The sequence below is a fragment of the Prunus mume genome, linkage group LG8 (assembly GCF_029339155.1).
Source record: "Prunus mume cultivar Tortuosa linkage group LG8, ASM2933915v1, whole genome shotgun sequence".
NCBI classification, from domain to species: Eukaryota; Viridiplantae; Streptophyta; class Magnoliopsida; order Rosales; family Rosaceae; genus Prunus; species Prunus mume.
In genome coordinates, this window is record NC_142705.1 from 4,284,902 (window position 1) to 4,295,810 (window position 10,909).

General features: G+C 34.2%; 2 protein-coding genes across 2 annotated transcripts; both read right to left on the reverse strand.

Moving 5' to 3' along the window:
- Positions 1–2,714: 2,714 nt before the first annotated feature.
- LOC148914542 (cyclic nucleotide-gated ion channel 1-like) lies at positions 2,715–5,536 on the reverse strand. Its single transcript, XM_089042433.1, has 4 exons — positions 5,344–5,536; positions 4,916–5,030; positions 4,228–4,470; positions 2,715–4,116 (listed from the first exon to the last, which is right to left on the reverse strand). The coding sequence occupies exons 1-4, from the start codon at positions 5,430–5,432 to the stop codon at positions 3,646–3,648; spliced, it is 918 nt and encodes a 305-aa protein (XP_088898559.1). The 5' UTR covers positions 5,433–5,536; the 3' UTR covers positions 2,715–3,645.
- Positions 5,537–7,777: 2,241 nt separating this feature from the next.
- On the reverse strand, positions 7,778–8,999 carry LOC148914543 (cyclic nucleotide-gated ion channel 1-like). Its single transcript, XM_089042675.1, has 3 exons — positions 8,965–8,999; positions 8,080–8,467; positions 7,778–7,999 (listed from the first exon to the last, which is right to left on the reverse strand). Exons 1-3 carry the CDS (start codon positions 8,997–8,999, stop codon positions 7,778–7,780), a joined length of 645 nt encoding a protein of 214 aa, XP_088898801.1.
- Positions 9,000–10,909: the final 1,910 nt, after the last annotated feature.

Genomic DNA, 10,909 nt, shown 5'->3' on the forward strand with positions numbered 1-10,909 from the left:
TGGGTCGTGGGAATCAGATCAATAAGGGAGAAAGGAGAAACCCATTGGGCAGTCCAGAAGGGAATGGACTTACCATTTCCCACTATCCACCTGATACCCATATTGAGAACATTTCTAGCATCTAAAATTGCTTGCCAAGCATAAGATTGGGACGGCTTCTTTTTCAGAGCTAGAAAACTTTCTTTCTGTAAATATTTTCTTCTAACAATTTGGGCCCACCAATTGGAGTTATTAGACAGACAGATCCATCCCAGTTTGGCTAAAGCAGCTTTTTTTAAATGGGTAACCATACGCAGACCAAGGCCCCCCATTTCTTTGGGGGTACACACCTCCTTCCAAGAAACAGGGGGGATCTTGGTGTGGTTACTCCATAAAAAATTCCTACAAGTAGAATTCATCACTTTGCTGACTTCAGAAGGACATTTAAAACATGATAAAGAATGGTTGGGGATGCCAGAAACACATGCCTTGATCAGGGTGAGTCTACCAGTCCTAGACAGGGTTTGAGCCTTCCACCCTGCAAATTTACCTTTAATTCTTTCCACCATGTTCTTGGCATTGAGAGGATCCTTCCAGAAGACAATGTTGCTTATCCCAAGGTACCTACCAATAGTAGATTTATGTTGAATTTGCATGCTACTGCTGAGACTAGTTCTTGTATTGGCTGCAACATTGTTAGAAAAGTACACAGTGGACTTATTAATTATATCACGAAATATATACACAGGAATTAATTAATACGAAAATTTGTAAGTAATATATATATTTTGTTTAAACCAAAAACAAAAGAACTGCAAAAATAAAATGATTTCGTCCCTAAAGAAACTGGTTTGGAGGATTGAACCAAAAGAACTGCAAAAATAAAATGAAAAGAAATATAGCTCAAAGTGGGAAGGAAAAACCAAAAACAAAACAAAATTCCATCAAATTTACAGACATGCTCCTGCCAACAACCTATCTTTCGACCCACAGCAAAAATGTACCACAAGGCTCCGAATAGCTAAAGGACCAAGAAGCAGATAGTTAATAATAAATACTTCATCGAAAATTCAAAAAGTACCAAAATGACAATAAATATGGGAGATAGGACTGAATCTTACATGAGCAGCAAGGATGAAGGGAAGGAAGTCCAAAACAGCTTTAAGCAATCTTCTGTAGTCTCTATGTTAGAACTCCAATTTTTGGGTTTTTTTTTTTTGGGTTTGTTTATAAAAATTCAATAGTGTGGGGGTTTATTTATAGTTTTAGTGCTAAGAATGAGTATATGACTAAATATCTCATAATAATAATCTCAAGTTTGAAAAAATATTTTTTATACAAAGTAAAAGTAATAATGGAGAAGAGGAATAATTGAACACATTGAGTTAGAAGCCCCTTGTGGTTTTTTTTTTTTTTGTTTTTGTTTGATACGAACCCCTTGTTATTTTGGGTGACAAAATCATTTTAGACAAAGTTTCTTCATCAACCCAAGAATTCCAACCATCACCATATGATCATGTCAATATTAATAAAATAATATAATGATAATTAACAACACTTAAACACCCAATATCAATAATAATCAAATAATATTATCATGCATAATATAGTGCTCACGAAATTTAATTAAATCAATCCCTGTAAAGGTCTCCCAAGAAATCCCTACCTCGATTCCAAAGTATAGCTCCTAAAACACACACAAAGCTCTCTATCTCCTCCAATATCATCTTTCCTTGCATCTCTCTATTACCTTGCATTTGCCGCATACAATCTCTACGTTGTACTGAATTAGTAGTGAAGTAGGCTCCTATTTATAGTACAAATAAGAGTCGACTAAAGATGAGATAGAAAGGGAATGTCAGCATATCAAGTAGGTGGTGTCAATTGGCATGTGCATATGAATGTAATTTTGCCAGCTATAAGAAATTATAGCATGAGGTGTTCAAAGCGAAGCAAATTCAAGATATACAGATGACAACTCACAAGGTGATAGTGCTCCTAGCTTGGCTATAATAAAATGGACATGTCTATTACTAATATGAATCAAAGTTGATCACTACAATCCTTTAAACTTAGCCACCAAGTATTAATAACATGCAGGCGGTGCAAAACGATATAAGATTAATAAAACATATTCGAATATTTATTTAAAGCATATATTTATTAATGATAATATCTATAAAAGTATAAGATGTAACAAGACAATTATATATATAAGTTATAAACTAAATATGTAATAGAATATTTAATTTCCTGAAATATAATATATATATACATATTTAATAATACGGGGTTTCACACTAGGACATAAATTTCCTAATTAAACTAGGATTTCACTAATATATTTTTAATACAAGCAATAGTCTAAATTACATGGGAGGGGGTTTCTCACACATACACACTACTATAGTGCCATGAGAGTTTGAACCCGAGATCATTAGCAAGTTAATGCCCATTTTCACTAAACTGGACCCATCTGCCTTCTCTACATTTTAGATAGTCTTAGGGGTCGTTTGGTATGGCGGACTGTCATAGATTGGACAAAATATTGAGACTGTCTTGGATTGTCTTGACCTGTCATAAGTTGTATAACACTTATACTACATTTGGTGTATGTTTGATTGGACTAGGACTAAAAAAAAATTTTAATTGTTTTTTTTTTTGTGAAAAGTAAGTTTTTAAAATATTTTTGACTTTTCTTCTCCCTCTCTTTCCTCTTCTTCCTCATCTTTCTCTCTGATTCTCTTTCTTCTTCTTCCTCTCTGCATCTCTTTCTTCTTATTCTCTGCATCTATTTCATCTTCTTCTTCTCTATCCTCTCTCCTCTTTTTCTGTCTACTTTCCTCTTTATTTTTTTTCGAAAATTTTCTCTTCTTCCTCTTCTATTATATCTTCCCCTTCTCTTTTTCTCTTCGAAAATTTTCAGACAAAAAACAAGCAAAGAACCCAAGCCAATTCAGCATCATCTCACAACATCCCTTCCCCAAACACCAAAAAACACATGTTTCTTTATTTTCTTAGCCAAAATTGAAACCATTTATGTTCTTTTTTGTTCGGTAATTTTATTTTATTATTATTATTTTTTGGATTTGCAGAGAGGGGTAGAAAAGAGGAGTTAAGGGAGAGGGGAACATCAATGTTGCTGGGGGTTGGGGGAAGATTGGGACGTTGATGCAGTGGGTTTGTGTGGTGTTTTTTTTTCTTTGAATTTTGAACTGGTTATGGCTTGGGACGATGATGCAGTGGCCATGGTGAATCTGTGTTGCGACTGGAGGAGAGAGAAAGCAGTGATGGTGGGTGGGTCTGCTGGCTCTTGGTTGTTGGTTGCAGGCGACGTTGCTTGTTGAGGGAGAGGGGCACTGCGATGCGATGTCGCTAGTGAAGGGCTCGGGACAATTTGTCCGCCCTTTCCACACTGGCTTCCGTAAGAACACCTAAGGGGATGTTTTTGGTGGGCTCAGGATTAGTTAATTCCATTTAAGATTAGAACCATGGTAAACAAACATGGGATTAAAGTTTGGCCAATCCAGTCCAAGCCAATTCCTTGTACCAAACGAGCCCTTAATGTCACAATATTTTACTATTAACATGCAATGCTCTCTCTTCTCACGTGAGACATATACACGAGAAGGTAAACTCCGTTGCACCTAATTAAGTTTTATAGCCCTAGACAGCTTTTGCAAGATGATAACGCCATTTTGCTTGTATGCTAGAAGCTGCCAGATGCTGACACCTCTCCAACTGAGACTGATTCATATGACCGAGCCTGTTGCTAAAATGCCACCAAAATCTGGAGACAACACTGTTCAAGTAATCGGCCTTGATAACAAGTGCTTCAACGTTAGTATGGGCCTTGACAGTTTTGGTTGAGTTGGGAAATGCAGAGAAGGAGGTCAATCTTGATGCCCAATTTAGAAGCTCTTCTCCATAGAAATCACCTTTCACAAGACACTTGATCGCTGAGGTACCACTTGCACTGCTTGTGTAGGACCAAGCGGTGCCTTGCGTGATGAAGAGCATCTTTTCAAGTGGTTCTCCCTCTTGAACAATATAGTTGTCCTCGCTATACTTAATCAATTTAAGATGATCACATATTGCTTCCAACACCCTTTCATCCATATTTGCTAGCATTGACACCTACGAATATTAATATTATTTGAGAAAAACAAAGAGAATAAATTAATCTCTGGCAAGGAACATACATACATATAATTAAATTTATAATTTGATAAACAAATTAAGCCATACTTTCTTCAGTAAAGTCGAGCCGAGAACGCACACGAGATGTCTTTTGTGTATAGTGGGAACAAGAGAGAGAATATTCTCTACATCAACATCTTTATTTTCTTCAAGTTTTTGTTGTAAGTTATTCATGATAACCTTCTTCAAACCCTTATTAAGACCCTTCTTATACAACAATAAATCTATATCTGGATTCATCATTTGCACCTTTTGTCTCAATTTAAGCTGATAATGTGTTTGTCGTAACATCTGCATGCAGTTTATTCCATAATTAGTAGTTTAATGACGAGTTCATTTTAAACTCCTGTATAGGCCTACACTTCTTATGCAGAAAGTATTCTCGGTTCAGATCAGTTTTTTCTTTCTAGTACATAGGGTGATTAGTTAATCATAATCATAGAAACCAGCAATCTTCATGGATATTACGTACTTAATATAATTTAATATATATATGGTATACATAAGTTCTACTATGTAGACATCCGGACGTTATTATCGTGCGAATGCCATGTATTTTGTACTACCCCTCTCTGCTTTCCTGCATATTTACATTTAGCATCTATATAATAATAACGTGCGGACATTCGGATAAGAGAATAACTATATATATTATTATATATTATCTCGAAGGGAAAATTGTTTGGTGCTCTAAGCTTGAGGACAAGATTTATATATAAAGGGTGATTACACCTACCTGTACCCTTGTATTGAGATATACTAAAAACAGCCCCATGCCACTTATAGATACCAAAACCGTAAACATGATTTCCTGCGCAGAAGGACTGGTCTGGAGGTTTGAACCAAAAGAGCTGCAAAATTGAAAGGGACAATATATTAAATACAATTTGTCTAAATCGAAGTTGTAATTAACTTCAACGCATACAACAATCTTTGTGTTTTGTGAGATTTAAACCAAGTTCCTTCTTCAACAAAGAAAGTTCACTAAACCAAATGATCTTGTTTACTTATCTAGTGAAGCCATGACATCTACAATATCATTACAACCACTTATATAAGAGATGTCAAGGGAAGGAGATTCAAACTTAGGATCGTGATCGGGTGTATGGGTGAATGCTTAACCACTTGAATATGGTACAGTTATATATGTATATATGTACTTACCTCAGATTTTGTAAGCCCCAACAAAAACATTGAAGTATCTTTAGTGATAAATCCGTTGAACTCGTCATGTTAAACTGAAGAGCTTCCATATATATACCAAAATCGGAGGTGCGGATTGTATCTGGTGGATTTATAGTGCATGATGCCTTTATATGGGTGATATTGAGATGAGCATTGTAGTAGTCAGTATCGGCACCACAGCTGAATAAATAATTTGTTCCGGAAAGATCACATCCCACCGTTTTATCTTGACAGGCATCCACCCAACATCTTGTCTCTCGTATAACAGAAAGTTCGTACCACAAGGCTCCGTATAGCTGAAGAACCAAGTAAATAATAATCAGATTTTCAAACAAGTTCAATTTGTCTATTATATTTCTGACAATTTTTTTAAATCTATTATATTAATAATTTTCTTTTAATTAAACATTAATAACATGACAATTTATGTCATACTAGCCTCTCCGCATGCACTTTCACGCATGCAAGAGGCTTTTAAAAATAAATTAAATTAAATTTATTTTAGAATTATAAAAGATGATGGGTAAATAGGATCCATTATCCTATTTTTTTATATTATATTTTATTTTAATATGCCATATTATCCTCATTTAATTAATAATTACAATTCTTAATGTTTGCATTAACTAAGGCTATTTTCTACTATTTTGAATGTTGTACCATTCTTTATCTTTTGCTTTATATATATATATATATATATATATATATATATATGACACTCCATCTATTTTATCAATTTAGTATTCCAACTCTCTATAAATAGCCAATTAACAATTATGTTGTTCGAATTCCATCTAATTTTTTTTGTCTAGGTGCACGCATGAGCGACACTTTTAAAATTAAAATTATAAATTAAAACCAACATTAAAAAAAAAAGTGAAAGAAAAAAACCCATACAGCACCAATCATCCCCGACCTTCCTCAATACCTCTCAATCCAGACTTCCCTTCCCCACTTTTTCCCTGACCACCTCGTTCCCCCAACTCTCAGGACCTTTCTAACTGGAACATCAAAAGCGGAAGCTGCTACGTGCTATAATTAATCCCAACTTGCAAAGCGGGTCTAGCCGTTTAAAGGACATTGACTTGTAGATTAGTGGTCTCATGTCTCCATGTTCGAACCCCCATGACACATGTACATTGACACAGTATGTGTGATGTGTGTGTGTCAAAAAACTTCCCTTCAAGGTCCTAACTTTGGCAAAAAATAAATAAATCTAAGTTAATTTTTTATGTCTAAGTAAATCAAACTTTTGTAAGAATGAATATCACATCTTATGCGCGCAATTCTTTCACTCCAACCAAAAAAAAAGTTGCAAATTTTTCACTTCACGAAAGCAAAATTGTTTTGTGTACTTGAATTGTTTTTATATAAAAGCAATAATAGTAGAAGAGAGATTTGAACACATGACCTAAGGTGCAAGGTATACAATGTTAACCAATTGAATGATAAATTCCTTACTGTTTGGGGTGATTTAATGTGTGGTGGTCTTCATGAAGTGACAAAATAATATTTTAGCTGAAGTTTGTTCCAAATGTATTAGACGCAAAAAATTAATTTAGGTCTTAAATTGGGACAAATTATAATTTAGGCACTGAATTTGGACACAATTCAAAGTTCGGATACCCAAATTGGAAAAAAGAAAAGAAAAGGGACTTTTCAATACAAACCCAGTTCTGATGTTGGGTATAACTCACGTATTTGAATTGATGAATCGTGGCCCAATTTGCATTTCCTACCTATTTTTTGTGGCCGTTTGCCTTTGAAGGTAAATAATGGGTAAAAAAAGGTCCTTGATTAAAACAATGTCACTCTTAAATTTTGAATTTGAATTTTAAACATTTATGGCTAAAAAAATCATAACTCATATAGCCAAAATATATAAATAAAAAAATTGGTAACATAAGTATAATTCACATAAAATTGGTACTGCACATAAACCTTTTTAACCTATGTACAAATAGAAAAAAAGAGAAGAAACATAAACTGCTTCTACGTCCAAGGTAAACAAACAAAATGTATTTTATAAATTATAAATAAAAAATTAAAAAATAAAAAGAAGAAGGAGAATCACCATTGTTGAGGTCTTAGTGTTGCAGGAGAAGAATATGTGTGTGTTATAAATGGTTATAATGTCATTCATTTCAAAGCAAATAAAGAAGGTTTTGTTTTAGTAAATAATAAATAAAATGGATATTATTAGGGGTAATATGGCATTGAAAAAAGTCAAACTATGATCATTAATATGATAATTAATAAAAACTTTGATAAAAACCCCAAAAATGGGCCTACATTGATCCTTAAAAAAGCCAAGGGTTTTTCCTTATGAATGCTTGTAGTTTTGGGTTAATATCTAATTTAAATGACGTGTATTTAAGGAAATTTTTGCTGGGATGCTAAAACTAAATTAACATTAGCTGAAAGAGATAATATTGAAACTTACATGAGCAACTAGGATGAAGGGAATAAAATCCAACATGGCTTTAAGCTGTCTTCCAATTTCAGTTCTTGTACCAGGAAACCGCTTGAGAAGTACGTAGATGCGGTAAATGCGTAGGGCATATTGTAAGGGAGTCAACGTCGATAGGAAATAAAATACCCCAGGATTTGAAGAGTTGTCAGTAAGTAATAATACCTGGACACATTATCAGTAATTTGAGCCAACAGTTGAATCAGATTACAGATTAACAAGTACTAAACAATTAAGGGTCTTACCTGTGGAAGGGGAAGAGCAACAAACATACGAGGTAGATAGGGTAGCAGCTTGTGGATTCTTGCCTCAAATGCCTTGGCATTATTATAATTCCGCCGACGCCAGAAGATGGCAATGTCCATTGCATAAAAGAGATCTACGGCTGATCGTAAACCAAAAAATGTCCACACCATCCTGGCCTCCCCATGGAAACACGTCCTGTCCTCAATCACGACAGGAATGTACCGGTATAAAGGATCAAGGAAGACAGCAAACGTACATGACATCGCAAATACTATATCCCACTTTAGAAAGAATATTGCTGGCTGCTTCTGCTCATCATGATGTATACTAAGAATCTCCTCTAATGTTGGCCATGTTGGACTTGCTCTGTGCCCTCCATTTGGTATCCTATTCAAAAAAGTAAACTAAAAAATCATGATTTTTTATTATTTAAAACTTGAATATTCAAATACTAATTTTAAGATTTATATTGGACGTCAAAACTACTTTTAAGATCTAAAAACTTATTCCAATTAATTAAAAAAAAAGAAGAAGCAAAGAGCTCTCTCTCTATCTTTCTGAGGGACGACAGTGTTTTGCGGAGACTAGTTGGTGTGAAACCGATAGGTGCCGACAACGAGATCTGGGAGCATGTCCTTGTTGGGTCAGGCTTCGGAGGGAGAGAGAGAGAGAGAGAGAGAGAGAACTGTAAAACCTTGTTTTGTTTTCAATAATGGGGGTGTTTTTGAGTTTTTTTGGGTTTGGGTTTTTTAAAATGGACCTACCAAACGGGTTTTTGTAGCTTTGGACTTCAAAATCTGTTTTTGAGTTTATAAAATTGAATCAAGTAGGATATACCGAGGGGCCCTAAAAATTTCAATCATGGAAAAAAGAGATTAGCTAACCTTATGGCTGTTGAGTCATTATTGGAGTCCGTCATAATTTAAGCTTATTGATGATACGATATCCTATGAACTACGAGCAGCACCGAGGAGCTTGTAAAAATACAACTACCACAAAATAATATTAACTCCTGCAATAAGTCAAATATATGGAGAGATGAATTCATATATTTTCATATATATATATGTATATGATTATATGCATATACTAGTTAATATGTATATACTGGAAAAAATAATCAATAGAGCATATAAATAAAATGCTTGTTCTTCATTACAAAAAAAAACACCAATAGAAAATATAAGCGATAGTATTGTCTACCTTCTTGTTCTTCCTCTTGCAGTAGATATTCAATAACCTGCTTGTTTTTTTGTTTCTTTTATCGAGCAGAGCAGATTTTCCTATATGATGCAAGGATTTTTTTTTTTTGCTAAGGTATATGCTAGGTTTACGTATTCAAGTAGGTTAACTTATTAAATTGGGTTATCTTTAAAATTAAAAAAAAAAATCATCCTTAATTTTAGAGTAAATAATTGTTTTTTTTTCTTTCTCGGATGGTTATGCAAATTGATTTGTTTTATTGGTTGTTATGCAAATCGCTGTCTTTTACGTTTAAATGTTTGACTTCTATGCGTTATTGAAATCGTATGTTGTCACAGAGGTGGACATCGGAAACTACAAAAATATTTTAAGACATTTTTCAAATTTTTTTGGGGTAATGCTATTTGCGCCTCTTGTTCTATTATCATACTCACTTTCCTAGTTTGTTCTTAGGGTCAGTTTCATCCACATCTCCTCAGGTTTCATGTAGTTGTACTCAGTCTCACACCTAGAAGTTTCGATATTGACCAGGACACCCTTCAATTTTTGGGCTGGGCCCGAAATAATTTTATTCACAACCCATCACCGGGTATATATCAAGCAGTCTTCTGGTTTGCTTAATCGCTTGTCTGAATTCAACTTTGTCATGTTAGACTGAAGAGCGTAGGCCTGGCAAATATACCAAAATCGTAGATGGTTGCATTTGGTGAAGTTATAGGGCTGTAAATATGCGTGACATTGACAAACATATTGCTGTAAATATCTTTTCCTTTATATGAGAAAGGAAACTCTCACACACATTCTCAAGAGTCTCCAGTTTGCCAACTAAACAAACAGCTTTGAGGTCTTCTCCTTTGCCCAAGTCTTGTTTTATCTAATAATAAAGTTTGTCCTCACATCTCCTCGCTAACCATTACAAAAGCAAGTTTGTCCTCACTAACCATTACAAAAGCCATCTCTCAACCCACCAAAATCAAATGCGAAAAGCAATAAACAAATAGCAAGCAACTCAAACTTTGTTTTGGGGTTGCTAATAATTGACTAATAGGCCTTAATAGTATTCAAGTGCGAGTGGGAAATAATAATTAACCTCGTATGTTTGTAGCATGTAAATTGCAATGAGTAGTAACATGATGTTACAGAAATTTCTATGTCCTATCAAAGAAAACCGAACATGCAAATTTCTGTGCGACTAATCTGTATGATGAAATTGAAACTGAAGGATTAATTACATATGATCTGATTAAGTATAATGGAGCTTAGGTCATTCATGAATCATGAGAAAATGGAGCTTTGAGCATCAAGTATGGTCAGTCATTCATGACTCATGAGAGATAAATTAATCAATTGATTACCACATTTACAACTTACGGCTTCACAGAATTACTGAAATTTTGATAACTTTGATGGAGAAAGCTGGGTGGAATTGGATTTGGTTGTTAATTTGGTTCATTCTGATGTTGATTATGTTAAAAAAGCGCATAACCAGTATACTTTATTTTTATTTTTTTTGGGACTTAACTGATGAAATTGATGGATTCGACTTGATTTGTTAGCGACTGCAAGTATAGTGACGAAAATGGAAAAATTAAAATTTCGGTGATCAAATTTAAATTTGAACCTAAC